At 38.9% G+C, this 22,636-nt stretch overlaps 1 protein-coding gene across 4 annotated transcripts in view; it reads left to right on the top strand.

Annotated features, from left to right (window-relative positions):
- LOC138736733 (chloride intracellular channel protein 5-like) overlaps positions 1-17,105 on the top strand; it is a 203,843-nt gene extending 186,738 nt beyond the window's left edge. For all 4 annotated transcript variants that reach the window (XM_069886715.1, XM_069886712.1, XM_069886716.1 and 1 more), the window contains 2 exons: positions 12,269-12,450; positions 13,052-17,105. In XM_069886715.1, the coding sequence (XP_069742816.1) occupies positions 12,269-12,450; positions 13,052-13,219 (350 nt within the window). In that variant the 3' untranslated portion in view covers positions 13,220-17,105. The remainder of the gene's footprint in view (positions 1-12,268; positions 12,451-13,051) is intronic.
- The last annotated feature ends 5,531 nt before the right edge of the window (positions 17,106-22,636 follow it).

Raw genomic sequence — 22,636 nt, 5'->3', positions numbered from 1 at the left:
CACGTTGAGACTTGGGTTGTTATTTTCACATCATTTCAGTACATTTTCAACCACTTCTCTGTACTGCAATTCATTGTTGTTGCTGATGAGGCCAACTACAGCCATACTGTTGGAGCTGGATCTGATGATACAGTCACTGGTCAGTAGCATGAACAAAAATGAGCTGAGCACACAGCCCCGAGTTGAGCCAGTGCTCAGTGTGATGGTGCTCAGCTTTCTGCTTCCAACCTGAACACACTGTGGTCTTTCCATTCGGAAGTCGAGAATCCAGTTACATGGTGGGGTGTTGAGTCCCAGTGAGAGCCAGTTCTCAGTGACCTTCTGGGGTATGATTATATTACGATTGTTTTATAATCTGTTATGGATTGAATACCCTGCCACAAATGCTTCATGTAACTGGGGTTACACAGGTGTGTGGATTCTCTCTGTGTACCCAAGCTTTGCCTTCCTAATTGTATAGGAGAATGTAGTCCATTTTTTTTAAACTTTATTTATTCGTTCAAAATACAGATAGTAAATAACATATACAACAATAAACCAAAAACATGAACGTTATATTTTATAGAAAAAAAAGAAAAAACGAAAAAAGAGAGAACCCCCCCCCCCCCTTCAGCCAGCTCTCCTAAGGAGAGTCATAAAGAAAGAAAAAAATAGTAAGGAAAAATTAAACAGACATATTAAAATCTAATCAATATAAATCAAAATGTAAATATTCTGAATATAACAACCACTTACTAATAAAAAAGCTATAGTTATCACACAAAACGTAATTTTTTTCATTATTAAACAGTGTATCCTCTCATTATGCCATCTATTAATATCAATCATATTTGTATCTTTCCACATACTAACAATACATTTTTTTCTCTACAAATAATGCTAAATATACAAAAACAAATTGAGATTTATCTAATCCCAAACCTTTCAGAGGTTGCAAACAGCCCAATAAAGATACTATCAGATCTAAAAGTATTTTAGTCTTATACAGATTTGGATTTATCCCAACCCTTTTTATCCATACCATCTTATAACATTTCATACATGAATGAAATATAACCCTTCTCTGGTACCTTCATAAGAAAAGTCTCAAATTTAGTCATTTCAGGCAAAATCATATCGCTACCAAACACACATTTTACCAAAGATCAAATTTAAAATTAAAGAAACAAAGAATTCTTATCAATACCATAGCAGTCCCTCATCATTACGCTTAATCGAACTGTATAAACCTTGAACATTAAAAGTAGCAAACCTCAACTTTAACATATCCACTAATATTACTAAAGACCAATAATATCTTTATATAAAAACTCAAATCATCGTATATAGGCCCTCCAATAGGAGAAAAAAAATCACAAAATAAAAGCTAGATAAAATGAAAATTTTAAAAAATTAACAAAAAACCCCCCCAAAAAAAACTACCAAAAGGTAGTAATCCCTAAACAAAATTTGGGTGTGGGTCACCCACCAGTGGCTGATGACTAATAGAACCTAGAACAAATCTCTTCCTCCCCAGCTGAACAAAAAAAATCTCAAAATATCATAATAACGTAAAAAGTAAAATAAGAATAAGAAGATTCTGCTATTCATCCAAGAGGTTCCAAACTCGGAGATCCCATTCCAAAAGAAGTTGGACTCTTTCCATTCCCGTTTTTCCCATTTCTACCATTTCTTCCGTTTCCAGAACAACCAGATTTTTCTTTAGGAGACATTGGTGGGCAATGTCTTTGTCTTATATCTGGCAATGAATCAGCAAAAAATCATTGCTTCTTGATCATCCTCAAAAAACCAAGATTGATAGTCTCCATGAAACACCTTCAACACTGCCGGATAGCGAAAAGTAGACTTATAACCTTTACGCCACAAAACTTCTTTAACTGGATTAAATCGACGTTGATGTTGAATAACCTCTTGACTCAAATCAGGATAGAAAAAAACTCTGCTATTCTGAATCAATAACGGAGTTTGTCGTTTTCTCACATTTTGCACTGCCAGTCGAAGTATTACTTCTCTATCCAAATAATTCAAACATCGAATTATTACAGGTCTCGGTGGCTGACCAGGTAAAGATGATCTCCTTAAAGATCATGAACCCTTTCCAATACTGAGCCTTCAGAAAAAAATTCTTGCCCTAGTACTTGTGGGATCCAGTCTTTAAAAAAACGAAGAGGATCTTGTCCTTCCATACCTTCTGGCAAACCAACGATTTTCACATTATTCCTTCTACTTTGATTCTCCAAGTAGACTATTTTCCTCTCTAACTCCTTCTCACGTTCTCGCAATTCTATAACGGATTTTTCAACCTTCAACACTTTTTCTGTATTAGAAGCCATTTGTTGTTGACATTCCAAAAAAGCAAACTGAAATTTTTAAAAATCTTCACAAGATGCTTCTACACGTACTTTAACTGTATTCAATTCTGAACTTATCCTTTAAGCCAACTCATTCATTATAGGCTGAATGACAGCATCTAACTGTTTACATTGTAATTCAGAAAAGCTCACCCCTGCTTTCTCTAACGTAGTGGCAGAACCAGGAAACTGCAGCTCCTGCTGCAACTCAACAACAGACATTTTAACAGTCTTACTGCGGGTCTGGGCTCCCAGCGACGGCACCCCGACTTCCTCAGGGGGTCGACGTTGGACTCCCCCCACAGCTCACAGTTTTAAAAAAAAATCACGGATGAATTCGAGATCTTCAGGTTGAAATGCTTCCTGAAGCGTTTCAGACAATGGCGTCGTCTTCCTGCGTGCTCCCTCCGTTAAAATTGGCAGGCTGCCAGAATCGGGATCCACTTCTTGGGAACACGCACCTTCCTCCAGAGAACAGGTAATTCCAGCGCTGTCCTTCACTTGGTGAGTAGTAGACATTTTTTTTTCAGCTCCCACAGGCAGTCTTTGTAGTTTAGGCACTGAAGAAATTAAACCTGAAGCTGTAGCAAGTTATTTAGGATATTCAATACTTCGAAAATGTAACTTCTTCTGCACTTGAGATTTAATATTTTTACCATTAATGGCCATAATAGTTCCTTAATACTTTAAACTAAAATTTAAGAAGTTTAAAATTGAAAACAAAGGGTTAAAAAACGGATACTTAAAAGTCTGGCCAGAGAGGTCGAGATTACACGTCTAGTCTCTACGCCATCATGTCATCCCCCCCCCGAATTTAGTCCTTTCTGACCTTTATGTCATCTTGTCTCCCGATCGGAAAGCAGTGTCACAAGCTCTGAAAAATACATGAACCAAGGTTTTTGATTTGCTCTGGCTGTGCACTGTTTGATTACCACACATTCTCAATACACTTGCTTACACAGCTAGTCACTGTGCCCATATACTTGTTGATATGGTCATTGTCAGTGTCCGCCTTCCGAAATGTACTGCAGTCTGGTTTCAAAGCAGTCCTGCAGTGCTGCTATGGCTTCCCCTGGCCAGGTCCTGATCTCCCTGTGAACTGGTTTGACTTGATTAGCAGGATGGATTATCAATATGGTCTGAGTATCCAAGGAGGGGGTGGCGACAGCCTTGCATACTGTAGGGACACTTGTAGATCAAATTCAAAATATTCTCTCCCCTGGTTTCAAACTTGACATGTTTTCGGAACTTCAGCAGGCCTGTTTTTAAGTTGACATGATTGAAGTCACCGGCATCCATCATGTCGCCATCAAGTTGAGTTGCTTCATAGATTGCCCATCATTTGCAGAATGAGGAACATGAACATTTGTGATTAGAGTCGCTGTGAATACTCTGGTAAGTAGAGGGCCTGCACTTCACCTTTAAGAGCTCAATCTCTGGTGCGTTTTTATAGAGACATTTGTACACCAGTCCATGTTGATATAGATACATAACCCCAATACCCACTCTCCTTGGGTCTTACCAGATACAGCAGCATTTCTGTCTGCCCGAAAATAGATAAGGCCTTCCAACTGGTTAACCAAATCCAGATTGGAGTGCTGTAGCTATGTTTCTGTTGTTGCCTCAGTGCAGCAATCCTACATTTCCCTTAGGTTCAGATGCAGCCACAAGTAATCCAGTTTATTTTCCAGAGATCTTACATCTGCAAGTAAAACCATTGAGAGCATGGGCCTGGATAGGTTTGCTTTGAGTCTTACACTAATGCCAGCACACTTACCGTGTTTCTGCTTCCTGGCACACCATTTTCTTCATAATTTCTCCATATGGTGCCCATTAATCAACCACAGTAGATGTTGCTGTTGTTCCTACATTGTCAGTTGTTTTAAAGATCATAAAGTTCTAATAGTTCTAATATACCCTTTTAATCAATTTATTATTTTCTCATTCAAAGCCTTCACTAAGTTTCTAAAGATTTAAAGAACAAGATATTTTAATTTTGGGAATCTATGGTGACCTCTTGTGCTTTTGACAATCCTGCTTTACTGGTTGCCTATATATAAATATTACTGTTTAACAGAATAAGTATTGTATGTACAGCTGCTCTTGTAATTGTCATCTGGTGTAACTGAATTTACTGTCAAAACAGTCACATCCATGGCATAATTAAGAATATAGAAAGTTACTTAAAATTTGAAGTATAGCAACAGTTCAACGGACTATCAAAACTTTGATTTGATAATTAGGTGGTCTTAAAATGACTGAATATCATTAAATAGACTAAATACATCCTCTCCTTGTACCATTTACACAACAGAAAGTAAATATTTTAGATCAATTCTTTGTATTTGCTTTTAAAATGAAAATGGGCAATGAGAACAATGAAAGCTTTTCACCCACCTGCTTAAATTTTCACCGAAAAGAATATACAGTAAGCCACTATTTTGAGGTTACCTGGACCTGCTTTATGATTCCATGGACCTATCTTGAGTCATTATGCTCACAATGCCTTATTTCTACCAAATCAGGAAAAAAATCTCTTAAATTCAAAATGCAGCAGAATTAGCACTCTTCAATTTGCATTCAAAACTAAGCAAAATATTGAAATGAGTGAATATTGTTATTTTATTAACCATAAAAGAAATCATGGGAATGAGAGACTGTTAAATTCAAGTCAGTTATTTTCGTTAGCCCAAATAGGCCGATTAAGGAATTTGGACTCAAATTTACATTAAGGATTAAAGATAAGATTGAGAAAAGTTTGGGAAAAGTTAGGTCCAACAATGTTTTTACTGGCTTGTAGTGAATTGGAAATTCTTGTCAGGAGAGGTAATATTAAGAAATTTATCTCTGTAATGGACCTTTTATTATAAGCAGGAAGTTCATACATCTAGACAGAAATGGGAGGCAGATCTAAATATTATAATTGATGAGAAAAATTGGTCAGATATTTGTCGAGATTGCATGAAATGTAAGATATAGATTAGTTCAATATAATGATCTGCATCAATTATATTTAATGCAGCAAAAATTGAATAAAATTAAATCAGATTAATCAGATAAATGTTTTAGATGTGGTGAAGAGACAGGAACCTTTTTACATTCTACTTGGTCATGTTCTAAGGTAAGGTCTTTTTGGGTGGATTTAGGGAATTTTTTAGAACAAATTGCTGGTACCATATTTCATAAAACCCAGACCTATTTTTATTGGGAAATATAGAAGGACAAGACCCAAGTTAAAATGATCATTTTATCAAGTGAAAGTTATTTAAATAACATTAACGGTGGCAAGGAGATGTATTACAGTGACTGTGAAATCAGATGCACATTTAGGTATGAAGGGACAGAATGCAGAAATTCAAAGTTGTATTCCTTTGGAGAACATTACATACAATTTAAGAAATAAATATTCTGCCTTTTTTACAAATCTAGAGCTTGTATATTGCAAAGTTTAGGGGTACATAAGTAAAAATGTACTTCCAGCCTCTTAAGACCTGTAATAATCTTCTTCAATAAAATAGTTTTATAAATACTGTAGGATCCCAGTGTGCTAACCGGGTCTTCGCGCAATCCAGGAAACTTCTATATTTTGTATAACTATATATTATCCTTACTTTTTGTTTTTGTACAATTTGAGTGGAGGGGGTATAAGGAGGGAGGGGAGGACAAAGGTGAGGCATGTAATCATTGTCATTTTAAATTTAATCAGTATTTGTCTATTTGAAAGCTTATTAATTATATATATGGAAAATTTTTAAATAAAATATTCAAAAAAAGGACTAAAGATGAGGTACAAAAAATATCATCCCAAAAAGGGAAAGAGAAGTACAAGACCAGAACATGCCCTCTTCAGTCCTGCACCTGTCACATTGCAAAGAAACACTGGAATAAAATTTAGCCAATTAAAAAATTTAGAGAAGTAGGCTCGATGTCCAATCTTAAATTGTAAAAGTGAGTGACGGGCACAAAAGAAGAGTTTACTAATTTTAAAATATAATCCCATTTAAATCCGAAAATGAAAGCTGAAGATCTTGCTCCCTTAACTTTAATATGACTTTAATAATAAATCATATACAGCAGTCCCTGATTTGCGACTGTAATGGAGACTGAAGAATTGGTCATATCTCTGAATGGACGCAAGTCGGAATTTTGCCCATGTGCGTGGAGTACTGAAGTCTGAAAGCAAACTTTTTAAATCAAATCTTTTTTCATCATAGATTTAACAATAACAACTTAAAGATTCCTGAATTTGTCAATCAACCTCGGTAAATCTTTCTATGCTTACCTCGTTAGTCAGCGTCCCAGGACTGGGTGCAGCCATCTTGATTCCCGTGTGCATGTCCGAATCTTCGGTGGGTTCACGTATTGGAGTTCAGTTGGGGCATGCATAAGAGTTTAGTACCCTGAAGATATTGAATTTGCACCCTTAACTCTTGCGCATGCCCCAACCGAACTCCAATACATGAACCCACTGCACATGTGCCAAAGGAAGACTCACACATGCGCACAGGAATCAAGAGAGTGGCATCCAACCTATGCCGACTAACAAGGTAAGTACACACATTTTGACTCTTACATGCCTATATCCCTGTTATAGTTTGTGAAACACAACATAAACCACGTAAATGTTGTTGTTGCTAGATGTCCAATACTGATTAAATGGAAAGATGCTGTCCCTCCAATATGATGGCATTGTAGCCAACCACTACAAAGAAACACACACAGACAGTGTGGCAGGTTAAGCTCACTCCTTTATTAGGCTGCTTTTATACTGTTCAAGTTCCCGCCGTTTTTGCTGATTGACTGAGTCATCCATATGAATAACAATAGCAGGTGGGAACATCATGCATATGAATGCCCTTCTTCCCCAGCCTGTTTCTGCTGAGTTAGCTGGGCAGCTTGACCAACACCATTTTAGGGCTATTGGTCTGATGCTGCCCCAGCTTCTACCCCCGCCGGTTCGTTGTCCTGGGAGTCGCTTTAGCGATCTCTGTCTGCATCGGCTGCTGCGCGATGTGCCGGCCTCATCTCCGCAATTGCGGGCCGCCACAGTGTGTTTAACTTTGGAAAAAAATCAGCTGCCCTACCAATGTAACGGGTTTGAATTTTTTTAAATTTATGGGGCCTTTTATTATTTATTTTCATAATTTATAAGGATTACTCTGATAGTTTCCTCGATATAGTGAAAAATTACATGCAAACTACCAACAACTTCAGAAGGGAAGGGAGTAGATTTTGTAGAATAGTAATATTTTTTTTTGTTTTTTTTCATATAGCCATTTTATATTTGTTTAAGTGCGTAATATACTTTTTTGTCTTTCTTTTAGTCTATTTGTCAAAGTACTTTGTATATAGTTTTTTCTACATATAGTTATGTGTCTACTTTGATGGCTTTTACTTGTTTATTATTGAAACTTAAAATATTGAAAAAGATAAAAAGAAAATCATAAAGCTTCAGGAAACATTTTCAATGTAGAATTATTTTAAAAAATGTTTTCACTGCACTGCAGAGTATGTTGAAGGAAAGGTGTGAGGGATTACCATATCAATTTAGTCTCAATTCAAACAAGCTTTAACTGACAAGACTTTAGCGGGCCAATCGATTTGCAAGGAGAGAGTTACACACAGGTTGGGGAGAAGAGTTTAACAAGGAGCATTTGCAGGTTTTGCCACTTTAACGGATCCATCAAATCATGATTCATTAGCAAGAACAAATAAAAGTAAAACAAGCACGAGTGGCCATTGTTGGAGTGGCCAGAGTGTGAGTGGGCCAGTGTTGGAGGTTTTGGCTTGAGGGGCTCTGGCGAGCAGAGGCTGAGGACGTGGTACAGGTAAGGTAAGATCTCTTCATAATAACCCAGAGTAGGTAGTGGAGATGGCAGTTAGGGCAATTGCAGCATGTGAGAAACTGCAGCACCACACATGTTCATGATGACCACGTCTGCAAGAAGTGCATCTACCTGCAGCTTATTACAGTCCATGTTGATGAACTGGCACTGGAGCTGGATGAACTTTGGATCATTTGGGAGGCAGAGGGGGGGATAGACAGAAGCTACAGGGAGACAGTCACACCCAAGAAGCAGTTAGCTGTTAGGAAATGGAAGGAGAGTAAGCAGACAGCACAGAGCACCATGTGGCCATTCCCCTCAACAGTGTATAATTTATGGTTACTGTTTTGTGTGTGTGTGTGTGTGGGGGGGGGGGGTTTGTGGAGAGCGATCTACCAGGAACAATGCAGAGTGGTCAGGATTCTGGCAGAGTTTGGCCCTATGACTCAGAAGGGAAGAGGAGAATATTGGGGATTCATTAGTTAGGGAATCAGATGGGAGGTTCTGTGAACATGATTGAAACTTTGAATGGCATGTTGCCTCCCAGTTGCCAGTGTCAGGTATGTCTGAGATCAAGTCCACAACATACTAAAGCGAGAGGGTGAGCAGCCAGGTGTGTTGGTACCAGTAACATTGATAGAAAAAGGGATGAAGTCCTGAAGATGGAAAACAGGGAGTTAGGAATGAAGCTGAAAAGCAAGACTTCAAGGGTGGTAATCTCTGGGTTGCTGTGTGTGCCACGCGCCAGTAAGGGCATGAACAAGAGGTTGTGGCAGATGAATGTGTGGCTGAAGAGTTGGTGCAGGGGCTCAGGTTTGTTGATCGTTGGGATTTCTGCTGGGGAATGGGAGGGGGACTAATTCTGCCAGGCAGAATTGGTAGAGCTTTTGGGGTGGTGGTGGGGTTGCAGTTCAGACTAGTTTGGCAGGGAGACAGGAGCCTAAATGAGAGGTCAGTGAATAGGCAGAAGATACAATTTGAAGTGAGACTTTGAGGAAGGATAGGGCAAAATTCAAGTTTGTTTATTATTATCACTGATGAGTACAACTGAATGAAACAGCATTCTTAGGTCCTTGATTTTAAAATCCATGCAAACACGTATAGACATAGCACACATTTATGTGATTTATATGTAGTACATGTCTTCTTTGGCTTGGCTTCGCGGACGAAGATTTATGGAGGGGGTAAAAGTCCACGTCAGCTGCAGGCTCGTTTGTGGCTGACAAGTCCGATGCGGGACAGGCAGACACGGTTGCAGCGGCTGCAGGGGAAAATTGGTTGGTTGGGGTTGGGTGTTGGGTTTTTCCTCCTTTGCCTTTTGTCAGTGAGGTGGGCTCTGCGGTCTTCTTCAAAGGAGGTTGCTGCCCGCCAAACTGTGAGGCGCCAAGATGCACGGTTTGAGGCGTTATCAGCCCACTGGCAGGCACCAAGAGATTTCTTTAGGCAGTCCTTGTACCTTTTCTTTGGTGCACCTCTGTCACGGTGGCCAGTGGAGAGCTCGCCATATAACACGATCTTGGGAAGGCGATGGTCCTCCATTCTGGAGACGTGACCCATCCAGCGCAGCTGGATCTTCAGCAGCGTGGACTCGATGCTGTCGACCTCTGCCATCTCGAGTACTTCGACGTTAGGGATGAAAGCGCTCCAATGGATGTTGAGGATGGAGCGGAGACATGTATATAAATAAATAAATATTGTTACATTGTGGAGTCTTGGAGGGATTGTATGAGCTTTTTATCAGTCATTCAGCAGTCTCACTGCCCGTGGGAAGAAGCTGTTTTTCAGCCTGGTGGTTCTGGCTCTGATACTTCTGTAGCTATGGGTGTAGCTGGAAGATGCTGTGTCAGATGCTAGAGGTCCTTAATGATTTTGCGAACCTTCTTCTGATAACAATCCTGATAGATCATGTTGATGGGGTGGAGAACCCAAGTTTGCCAGTGACACCACAGTTGTCGGCAGAATCACAAACGGCAATGAGAAAGCGTACAGGAGGGAATGGTGTAACGACAACAGCGTTGCACTCAACATCAGCAAAACCAAGGAGATGATTGTGGACTTCACGAAGAAGTTAGGGGAACACGATCTAGTCCTCATCAAGAACTTCAAATTCCTAAGAATCAGCATCTCTGAGGATCTGTCCTGAGGCCTCCACACTGATGCAATCATAAAGAAGTCTCGCCAGTGACTATAGATTGTGAGGTGTCTGAGGAGATTCGGTATGTCACTGAAGACTCAAACTTATACAGGTGTACTGTGGAGAGCACTCTGGCTGGTTGCACCAACTCTCAGGACAAGAATAAACTCCAGAGGGTTGTTAACTCAGACTGCAACATCATAGGCACCAGACTTCACTCCATCTGAAGACATCTACAAGGTGGTGTTTTTTTTTAAAAAGCAGCCTCTATCCTCAAAGACCCCCACCACCTAGGGCATACCCTCTTCACTCTGCTACCATCATGAAAAAAGGTACAGGAGCCTAAAGACGAGCACTCAATGGACAAGAATAGCTTCATTCCCGCTGCCGTCAGATTCCTGAATAATCAATGAACCAAAGACACTGCCTTACTTTTCGTGCTCTAGTATTTTTACTTTTATGGTAATGTTGTAAGATGGTTATAATATGTTTGTTTGCACTGAGATGCCTGCTGCACAATTCCTAATTTCATGGCACTAAAATCTGATTTATTAGTTTGTTGTTAAATATATTAGTCAGGCTTTATCTGTAAACTTGGGGGAGGGGACAATTAATTATAATGTTATTGTTAGTCTTTCGGACGGCTCCATGGAGGAGGAGGAAGAACCTACAGATGCAATGATAGTTAAATATTTTAAAAGAATGTGACTGAAAATAAAGAAAATTGTTTTATATATTAATTCAAATGAAGTTTTCAGAACCGTTTATTCTTATCTCAGATGTATTTGTAAGGTATTGTATGAATTGAGTCTCAAGCAACCGGAAAACGCACTTATCCGACATCTACCAGTCCCCATAGGTGCTGGATACCAGGGTTTTGCTGTATTTTGTATTGAAATTTCTGCAACTGTTCTCATCCATGTAAATCTCGTTGAAGTTCTTTGCCTTGATGAGAACAAATGTGCCAAAAATTAAAATTTAAAATAAAGACCTGCTGGGGAATGAGAGCTTTCCCTCCTCTTGCATATTGGGGCTCAGATAAAAATGAGCAGTCAAATTCGGCTGTGGTGTCAAAAGGCAATGTTGTCATTTGCTGTTATTATTTGAGATGAAGGGGAAGTTAGGCGCATCAACTTTTGGGAAAAATAGGAAAACTGAAGAAACTCTGGAAATTAGGCAGAATCTTGTTCAGAGGTACAACCTGAGGAAAAACATTGAGTTCAAATTTATTGCCAGAATAGATGCATGGTATCACATACAACTCTGAGTTCCTTCTTCCTGCGGTCTAGGCAGAATTTCTGATTATCGGTAACTATAAACTGTCCTCGAGAAGGAAGAAATGTAAACAAACTGCGTAAATACTGAAAATAAATATTGATAAATAATGAGCAAAGTACACGTCCTTAAGTGAGTCTCTGAATGTGTCTGTTGTTCAGGAGTCTGGTGGTTGAGGGGTTGCACCAATTAAAAGTCCTTGGCACCTGTACCGCCTTGATTGCAGCAGTGAAAACAGAGCATGCCCTGGGTGGTGTGGATCTTTGATGATTGCTGCTGCTTTCTGAGAACAACGATCTGTGTGGATGTTCTCAATGTTGGGGAGAGAGTGTTGCCTGTGATGTACTGGGCTGCGTCCACTAGCCTTTGCAGGGCTTTCTACTATGATCTATTAGTGCTCCCATACAAGGCTATGATGCAGCTGGTCAGCACACTTTATACGACATATCTGTAAAAGTTTGCCAAGGTGTTCAATGATATACTGAACCTCTGCAAACTCCTGAGGAAGTAGAGGCACTGACATGCTTTGTTCATGATGATATTTGGTCCTGCAAGATGGTGACACCCAGGAATTTAAAGTTGCTCATCCTCTCCTACTCTGATTTCCCAAGTGATCACTGGATTGTAAATTTCGTTTCCATTAAATACAATCCATTACATTTATTTTGTGATTTTTTTTTCAGGTCTAGCAAGAAATCTGATCAAAGCATTGAAGGTGTTGGATGACTATTTAAATTCTCCATTGCCTGAAGAGATTGATGCTGAATATGTCGATCACGCAACTGTGTCTCGGCGCAAATTTCTCGATGGTGATGAGTTCTCATTAGCTGATTGTAATCTTCTACCCAAGCTGCATATTGTGAAGGTAACCAGTCTCTGAATTTTTGTGTCTATTGTAGCCATAGAGTTCCTCAGCATGGAAACAGGCTCAACTCATTGATACCAACTAAGTTGCCCATCTGAGCTAATCCTACCTGCCTGTGTTTACCCTCTGTCTTTAACCCTTTCTTTTCCATGTACAGTCCAAATTTCTATTAAATTTTGTAAATGTACCTCCCATTAACACTTTATCTGGTAGTTCATTCTATATATGCACCATCATGAGTATGGAAGAAGTCACACCTTTGGTCCCTTCTAAATCTCCTACCCCCATCCCATTCCCCTCACCCCTAACCAATGCCCTCTAGTTTTAAACTCTCCTGTCCTGCGGAAAAGACTTATTTTTGGGTCCCCGAGAAGATGAGAGGTTTCCATTTAAGTCCTGCAACCTTTCACACTTTGCTTACTCAACTCACCACCTAAATCCTTCATGTGGACCGGGGGTATGGAACTCTGGTTGAAGGCAGGAAGAGAACTTTATCAAAGCATGTTGGTGTCATGCTGAATTTCTTCAAGCAGGGTGAATGGGGAACGTTTGGAGTTATTATGCATTTTAAATGAAATGCTTTGCTTCCATTACATTTCAGGTTGTAGCAAAGAAATATCGAAACTTTGAGATCCCAACAGAAATGACTGGAATCTGGCGATATCTGAATAATGCCTATGCACGGGACGAGTTCACCAATACATGCGCTGCAGACAGTGAAATTGAAGCTGCTTATGCAGATGTGGCAAGACGACTTTCAAGATCCTGAATCACCAAGAGGTTATCACAAATCATTGCTGATGACAGGAGACTACTTTTATTTGCCTTGCTTTTTAAACCTAAGTTCATCCATTAACACCATGACACCATACTTGTAAATAAGAAATGTGTCTAATTTCAAATTATCTTTTTTCCCCACATTAATCAATGCCCAATTATTTTATTTTTTTTGTTTGAACTTGTTGGTTTTCATAAGAACACTGTGTGGCCTTATTAAGAACTTCAAATAAGAGGGCTTGTTCACAGGACCAAGCTGGAATCATTTTAATTTTGGGATTTCACAGTTTTTGCAGGATTTAACAATATACCCAGCCATATTGATGCCATTTTCCTCTCACAGAAGAATGATAAAGTTTGAAGGCTAGAACTCAACCTGTCAGTCATTTGTGAAGGCTGGTTGATAAACTAAATTTGGGTAGACAGGGGACTTTCTTTCCCCGGTTGGTCCATACTAATTATAAAAGCTTCATCTTTAAGCAGGCAGTGTTAAAGTTATGCTACTTTAGACAAAATAGGATGTACTTTTTAATATCCACAACATCAATCAGAATACCTCTATCTCTTGCTTTATTCTACTTTAATTGTATCTGAAAGCCAATTGATCTCAAATCAATCAGATATGAAAAGTTCTTGAATACAAAACCAAGCTATTCAATTGTGTTTTTGTGCAAAGTTGCTATTTTCTAACAGGGGGTGTATTTCATCCACACCTGTCAGCAACATTATTGGAGGATGGTCTCTTGAACAAAGGTATCCCAATTGCTATTATTTTTGTTCTCTTTTCTTTGTTATTTTGACCATTGAGTAAAAGTAACTTTGAGGATTAATTTTACCTTAAAATAAGAAGAAAATTCACAAGCTTATATCATTCTATTAATTTTATGAACAAAAGATTTTCATAGAATATCCAAAGAAGGTATTTTCCAAAGGAAAATTGATACTTTTGCATTTGTTTTAAGAAATTGAGATCATGTAAAAATAATGCACAGAAAAAATGATATATTTTGCAGATAAAGTTGACCTTAACCCTACATTTATCGTGTTGTTATGTATGGTATTAATATTAAGTATGATTTATTAGTCTGAATTTTTTGTCCACAGTTTTACTACAAGGATCAGAAAAAATTGTGCAATACATAATAAATGTCACATTAGATTTTCTTATTGACTGACGGTGACATTGTGATCCATTATTGACACTGAAAGAGGTGTACAGAAAAGAAATGTATGAATACTAAACTGTTAATAGTTTGGCAGTTAATTTACCAGGTGATTCTTATAGGTTACTTCTCACAAAGAATGTAACCAGCTGATTGGAATCTATTTTAAAATGTGGGTAGTTAATGCAAGCAAATGATAAGCTATGCAACATGGGTACTACACTGTACTCTGCATTACAACACCTGTGGAATTAACAAATCATTTCCCAAAATAAATGAGGTTTGAAATAAAAGTTCACTCTCACAGAATTTGAGAAAAATAAACACAAACGCAAGATAAATTTTATTAATTTTTGTTAAGGGTTTGTGTTACAGTTAATTTTCTAGGAACAATGCTATTCCTTGTTCATCGGTAAAGTAAAAGATGGTTAAACTGCGCCCTCTGCTGTTCCTACTAAAACAAAGAAAGTTGGCCAAAAATTTGTTCTGGGCTGAATCAGATGGCATTTCTTGTCAGTTGGATTTTGCTTGTTTAAAATTTTGAACTTTAACTGGGATGAAATATTGAATGAGTCAAGGGAAAGGGAATCTAATTCTTCGAAAATAAGCCAAACAATGCTTGATGAAGAGTAAATGAGAGTGAATGAATTCAATGTCCCAATGGGTTACCAAATAATTCAGCAAGTAGAGACCAGATTTTGATTCCACATGCATATTGTTGATGATTTTGCAGCATTAGTCATCCCAAGAGTTATTATGTGGACTTTTCTTTGGTTGGTTCAGCAGGTGGTGATAAGGAACATCAAAGTATATGTACAAGAATATGTCGCCCTTTGAAAATTCTTCCTGATATCAGCAGAGAGTACCAAAATTCTTTTGTTAAAAATAAGGATAAATAAAATTTTACTGTAAGATGTACCTGCCATTTCTATTTGCAGTATTGTAATTGTTTCCAGAGGGAAAACTGAAATAAGTGACATATTTAATCAGCTTTAAGTTCAGTTTGTTTTTTCAAATGTACTACAGCAATTTAATGAACAATTTGCTTAATTTCCAATGAATTAAACAGGATGGATTCCATAGATTCATGAAATACAATTAGTTATCAATCTATTTCTGCTGAACACAGACAGAAATACATTCTTCAGGTTATATTGAAGTGTCACCAATAAAAGATGGAGGAATCTCTTTTGAATACTGGGATTGTTTTGTTGTTTGGAAAGACAGAAAGTAAATGTAAGAAAGACTTTGGCATAGACACCAAAGTATAAGGCTGGAATTTCCTAAATTGGGTACCCCCTGGACCACTCTCCCTCTGTGTACAAGATCATTCAATGACTTCATGCCATTTCCAGCTTTAAACATGCAAGATGGTTTCCTCCCCAAGGATGCAGTCGGTTACCCAAAACATTAAGCATCTAATCTATTCGCAGCAAACAAAAGGAGAGGGACTGCAGTCACTCACTAATCAGAACTGATGGCATCATAATTAAATGTAAATGCAAATCCAATTCATATAATCTGATGTTCAGTAATCCAAAAATGAAGAAGTGTGCAAAATGTAACACAAAATCTTTCATACTTTTTCATTTGCCTGTCCACATACAGTAAGACATATGTGGGCAGGTGCTGTGATTTTTTTTGGTCATAGTACTAAGTGGAAGAGAGAAAACACAGGTGATTGGAAAATGCTATTTTATTAAACTGCCATCTTTTTGACAATTAATGTAGCTTCAGCAGCTTGATACCAAGATTGAGAATCTATTTCAAGGCTTTTTTTCTCTTTGAAAGCAAAAGAAAGGCTTATAGCCTTTTTAAAATAGTGAAAGGCTTTGGTAAGGAAAAGCAATTTCCTCTGGGGAATCATCCAAGAAGGTCTTCATCTTAAATTTGCTCCCAAGAAAGTGAGCAAAAAGATTAGGGGGATTTTATTATTTTTTTTTACAATGAATATTGCTTTATGTGACATATATTCATTCTAAACAATGTGGATATTGTACTGTCCGAAATAGAAAAATCGATTAAAGGTTTAAAGTAGGATTCAATGGGGAGAGAGTGAAGGACATGATTAGTTTTGGGATCATTCAAACAAAAGGTTCAATGACTCAGCTGTACAATAAATTTAATTGGTTTTCCGATTTATCAGCTGTAAAGGGGGTACCTCTCCCTCATCACCAGTTTGTAACCTGTGCAACTCCCATGTGATGTGCAATTTTTTTTTCAGATTATTGAAACTGGAAATGCGAAGTTTAATTTTGGAATAAAAATCAGGAAAGGCCATTAGACAGCTACAAAACTGACATGATCAGTTGCATACGGAGCTTAAGTGTGTAACACATCTTAATTTATACTGAATTGAGTGAAATAAGCAATAGTTATGATAAAATCCTTTTTCATTACATGTTGGCTTCATAATTAATATATGTCATAAATTTTAAGTGATTAACAGTGAACACTTTCAATTTGCAGCAAAGCCCATTTCACTGAAAACTTCGCCATTTGTTAGCTTGAAATGTACATGTTTTATGGCTTTATAGTAAGTCTGTTTGAGAAATGTAACCACAGAATGTATAATGAAGAAACCACTGGATGAAGATTAGATGCTAAAGTAATTTAATGTCTTTGCTCTGATTATTTGCACTGATTAGATAATTGTGCCCTAGTATTGACTGGCAGTTGTTAAAGAAATAAAATGTATATTTTCACAACAATAAATGAACTCTTTGTCCTTATAAATAGTAAATTTCCATGAATTGTAACAGTCTCATTAGTTGGGACCGTTTACACGCTAAAATTCAAAACACAAGGCCTCCCTTTTCACTGAGTGCTTTTAAATCATATTAACAGTGCGGCACTGATGGATGCATACTGGCATACCCATCGTCCATGGCATGCCTACCACTGGAGCATTCTCTATCATGTCTGCATCTTTTGACAATGATAGTTAAATGTGACATTGAAATGGTTTCACTCAAGGTGGTTCTCGAGCTATAAATGTAAAGATTGGGTAGCCCAAGATTCAGGTAGAAAACATAAAGGTGGCGCACTTTTCATATGCAGTTCTTTGAAACACGGAGGGTCCTGGTGCTGATGACCTTTTTAAACTCAAAACTAGAGATACATTGGCCACACTCTGAAGGTGGTAAGGGAGAGGAGCATAGGCTAACAAGTAAGAGGTGGATACAGTTGGGAGGGAAGAAAAGAAAGATGCAGAGGGCTGACAGATAGCTGTCTGATAGGAAAAGGAACAGAAGGGGTGGGGAGCTGGAGGAAGTCAGAAAGATGAGAGAAAGACCAGGGGGAGGGGGTTACCAGAAATGGGAAAAGTCCATATTGATGTCATCTGGTTGGAGTAGGCTAAAACTAAATATATGGTGTTGTTCCATTTTATGAGTGGCCTCAATTTTGGCAGTATATGAGGCCACGGGCAACGGGGTGTGGGTTGACGTAACTGACCACTAAGAGGTCCTTAATGATACAGCAGGCAGTGCAAAGGTGCTGAACAAAGTGATCTCCCAGTCTATGTTTAGTCCTCCCGACGTAGAAGCCACAGGAGCAGTAAATGACCTCCACAGATTCACAGGTGAAGTGATGCTTTACTTGGATGGAGTCCAAAATATTCTGAGAGGAGAGGGAGAGCAGCCTGATGTCTTGGTACATGTGGGTACAAATGATATTGACAAGAAAAGGGAGGAGGTAATGAAAAGGGATTACAGTAAGCTGGGACGAAAGCTGAAAGACAGGAACGCTAGGGTGGTGATCTCAGGATTATTACCTGTTCCAAATGCAAGTGATGAAAAGAATGTAAGGATAAGGAAAATGAACGTGTGGCTGAGGTGCTGGTGTACAAGGCAAGGATTTGGCTTCTTGGATCATTGGGATCTCTTTTGGGGAAGGCATGATCTTTACAAGAGGGACGGGTTGCACCTAAATCCAAAAGGTGTCAACATTTTGGCAAGTATGTTTGGTACAGCAGTGGGGCAAGGTTTAAACTAATTTGGCAGGGGTATGGGAAGCAGAGTGATAGGAAAAAGGGTAGGGAAGATAAAGTAATGGCCAGGAAAAGTAAAATAGGAAAAATAATGTTGGGAGGAGAAAGTAAAAAAGCAGATGGTGCAGTGAGTTTTCGGGTCAATGATAGTGTTAAGAAAATTACAAAGAAAAATAGTGGACAGAAAAATCAAAAGAAAAGGTTACAGAAGTCACTAGATATTAAAAGGACAAAGAGCATAAGGGCACTTTATCTGAATGCCCGCAGTATTAGAAATAAGGTTAGTGAACTTGAGGCGCAAATCGGTACCCATGCCTATGATTTGGTAGCCATCACAGAAACATGGCTACAAGGTGACCCTAAATGGGAATTAAACTTTCAAGGGTATCAGGTGGTGCAAAGAGATAGACAGGATGGTAAGGGAGGTGGAGTTGCATTCTTAATCAAAGATGAGCTCCAGGCAGTGAGGAATGATACAAGATCTAAAGAGCATGATGTTGAGTCCATTTGGGTAGAGATAAAGAATAACAAAGGGAAAAAATTATTGGTGGGTGTTATCTATCGCCCACCATATAACAATAGTTTAGTGCCACAGGAAATAAATAGAGAGATAAGTGAGGCATGTAATAATGATACGGCAGTCGTCATGGGGGACTTTAACTTCCACATAGATTGGGAAAATCAAGTTGGTTGTGGGAGTCTGGAAGAGGACTTCATAGAATGCATCTGCGATAGCTTTCTTGAGCAGCATGTGAAGGAACCCACAAGAGAAAATGCTCTCCTGGATCTAGTGTTGTGCAATGAGATAGGTAGAGTAAATGATGTAATAGTTAGAGATCATCTGGGAAATAGCAATCATACTATGATTGAATTTCTCATTCAGATGGAAGGGGAAATAGTTAGACCTAAAACTCATATATTATGCTTAAACAGGGGTGACTACCATAGGATGAGGGAGGAATTGGGCAGAGTGGACTGGGAGCACAGGCTAATTGATGAAACAATTGAGGACAGTGGAAGATTTTCAAAGAAATATTTTGTAATGCTCAACAAAAATATATTCCGGTCAGGAAAAAGGGCAGCAAGGGAGGGAAAAATCAATTGTGGTTAACAAAGGAAATAAAGGAGAGTATAAAATTGAAGGCACAGGTGTACAAAGCTGCAAAGAGCAGTGGGAAACTGGAAGATTGGGAAAACTTTGAGACAACAAGGGGTTACAAAGCAGGTAATAAGAAATGGGAAAAAGGTTTATGAAAGTAAATTGGCACAAAATATAAAAACAGAAAGCAAAAAATTTTATAAATATATAAAATGGAAGAGGGTGGCCAGAGTTAACATAGGACCCTTGGAGGATGAGAAAGGGAAACTGGTAGCAAAAAATGAGGAAATGGCCGAGGCATTAAACAAATATTTTGTGTCAGTCTTCACGGTCCAGCATGCCCAAGTGCGGAGTTAAGGATGTGAATGTTGGGGAGGGCCTTGATAAAATAGTTGTTACAAAGGAAGTAGTGATGGAGAAACTAATGGGACTAAAGCCAGACAAATCACCTGGTCCTGATGATATGCATCCAAGGGTTCTGAAGGAAATGGCAGAAGTTATAGTTGATGCATTGGTGGTCATATACCAAAATTCCTTGGATTCTGGGCAGGTCCCGGTAGACTGGAAGACAGCAAATGTCATGCCACTTTTTAAGAAGGGATGTAGGCAGAAGACTGGAAATTATCGGCCAATTAGCTTGACGTCTGTGGTTGGAAAAATGCTTGAAGCCGTCATTAAAGATGAAATAGTGAAACTTTTGGAACGTAAGGGTTCAATCGGGCAGACGCAGCATGGTTTTAGAAAGGGAAGATCTTGTTTGACAAATTTGTTAGGATTCTTTGAGGATATAATGGGTGCGGTGGATAGAGGGGAACAGGTTGATGTTGTATATTTGGATTTCCAGAAAGCGTTTGATAAGGTGCCGCACAAGAGACTTCTCAGTAAGTTAAAGGAAAGTGGAGTCCGGGGAAGTATATTGGCCTGGATTGAAAATTGGTTGTCTGACAGGAGGCAGAGAGTCGGGATAAATGGGAGTTTTTCAGGTTGGCAGAGAGTGGTAAGTGGGGTGCCGCAGGGGTCAGTGTTAGGCCCACAACTGTTCATCATTTACATTGATGACTTGGAGGAGGGGACAAAATGTGGTGTAGCCAAGTTTGCGGATGACACCAAATTGAGTGGAAGAGCAAATTGTAATGAGGATGTGGAGAGTCTGCAGTGGGATATAGTTAAGCTGGATGAGTGGGCAAAGGTCTGGCAGATAGAGTACAATGTTAGTAAGTGTGAGGTTATCCACTTTGGCAAGAAAAATAAAAGAGCTGAATATTATTTAAAGGGTGAAAAACTACAGCATGCTGTTGTGCAGAGGGACTTGGGAGTGCTTGTGCATGAATCGCGAAAAGTTAGGTTGCAGGTGCAGCAGGTTATTAAGAAGGCAAATGGAATGTTGGCCTTCATCGCTAGAGGAATTGAATTCAGGAGTAGGGAGGTAATGTTGCAACTGTATAAGGTACTGGTGAGACCGCACCTGGTGTACTGTGTCCAGTTCTGGTCTCCATATTTGAGGAAGGATATACTGGCTTTGGAGACGGTCCAGAGGAGGTTTACTAGGTTGATCCCTGGGATGAAGGAATTGACTTATGATGAAAGATTAAATCATCTAGGATTGTTTTCGCTCGAATTCAGAAGAATGAGAGGAGATCTTATAGAAACATATAGGATTATGAAGGGTATGGATAGGATAGGTGTAGGAAGGTTTTTTGAGCTGGCCGGGGAAACTAAAACGAGAGGACACAGTCTCAAGATTCGGGGGAGTAGATTTAGGACAGAGATGAGGAAAAATAGTTTTTCCCAGAGAGTAGTGAATGTTTGGAATTCTCTAACCAGGGAAGTGGTTGAGGCTGCCTCATTAAACATATTTAAAATTCGGTTAGATAAATTTTTACATGATAGAGGAATTAGGGGATATGGAGAGAAGGCAGGAAGGTGGAGTTAGGTCATAAATTAGATCAGCTATGATCGTATTGAATGACGGAACAGGCTCGATGGGCCATTTTTGGCCTACTCCTGTTCCTACTTCCTATGTTCCTATGTTTGGGGCCCCAAACAGTGGTGATAGAGAATATGATGGTGCATGTATCCTCCTCCCATCTGTTTCTCCCCCCCACCACTTTTTAATTCTGGCATCTGCCTGATTTTCGACGCCTGGTGATGGGCTCAGCCCTTTTACTTTCTATGGATGCTGTGTGACCTGCTGATGTTCTCCAGCACTTTCGAGTTCTGCAATATTAATATTTTCAGAATTGCAATAAAGTGAGTGTTGTTCAATCAATCCATGTCCAGATGGTTCTATCTGCTAAGTAATTTGGACTGGTAGGGTAGTAACCAAGACAAAAAATGATGAAGTGCTATTTATGCAAAAAAAAACTTTATATTAATTTTTTTTTTAATTAACAACTTCAAAACTACATCAATAATTACATGTATTTTTTTCTATTATATTTCCAAAACCATTTCATTGAGGATTTGTTCATTATTTTGAATGAGAATAATTCTTGTTTGCCCTAAAGGCTATTTGTTACTATTCAAGGCCACAGAATCTTGTTTATTGAGTGCAGATATCACAAATTGAAATGCACGGGTGCAGTAGAAGTGGAAAGAAAATTGTCAAGGGTAAGCTTACCTTCACATCTGACCTTTTTAATTTCCAAAGCTGAAGAACAAATTAGGAAATGAACCTTTTAAATCTTCATCAGCAGTTATAGGCACATTATTTTTTATTGTAATTCTTCTTAGTGGAATCCAAGGTGGTCGATGTTGATTCCTGGAGGGTTAATGGGACTATCCAAGGGGTCAAAAAATGCTAGGGGGTTGAAAAACACCGGGGGGGGGTCCAATTGAACTTTTGGGGGTCAGAAGAATTGTAGAGCCCAAGGACCCCCATCTCCGCTCCTGCCCAGGAGCCTGACATCCTCGCTCCTGGCTGGGAGCCCAAGGCAACTTCTTCAATGCAGACGACACCACACCCGATGTTGAGAATGGAGTCGCCATCGCCAATGCTGAAGACTTGGACCCAGCTCCATTTGGCATCTTCCCAGCAAGAAGCAAAGTTTTTTAAAACTCATTTGCTTAATTTACAATTTGTTACTTGGCAATTGGGGTGTTGTAACAAAGTTTGGTTTGGTGCTGGGAGGTCCAGACACCATGCCTATAGTATGC

The sequence above is a fragment of the Narcine bancroftii genome, chromosome 6, assembly GCF_036971445.1.
Source record: "Narcine bancroftii isolate sNarBan1 chromosome 6, sNarBan1.hap1, whole genome shotgun sequence".
Lineage (NCBI taxonomy): Eukaryota > Metazoa > Chordata > Chondrichthyes > Torpediniformes > Narcinidae > Narcine > Narcine bancroftii.
The sequence above is the reverse complement of the archived record's forward strand: the minus strand, read 5'-3'. Positions and strand labels throughout refer to the sequence as shown.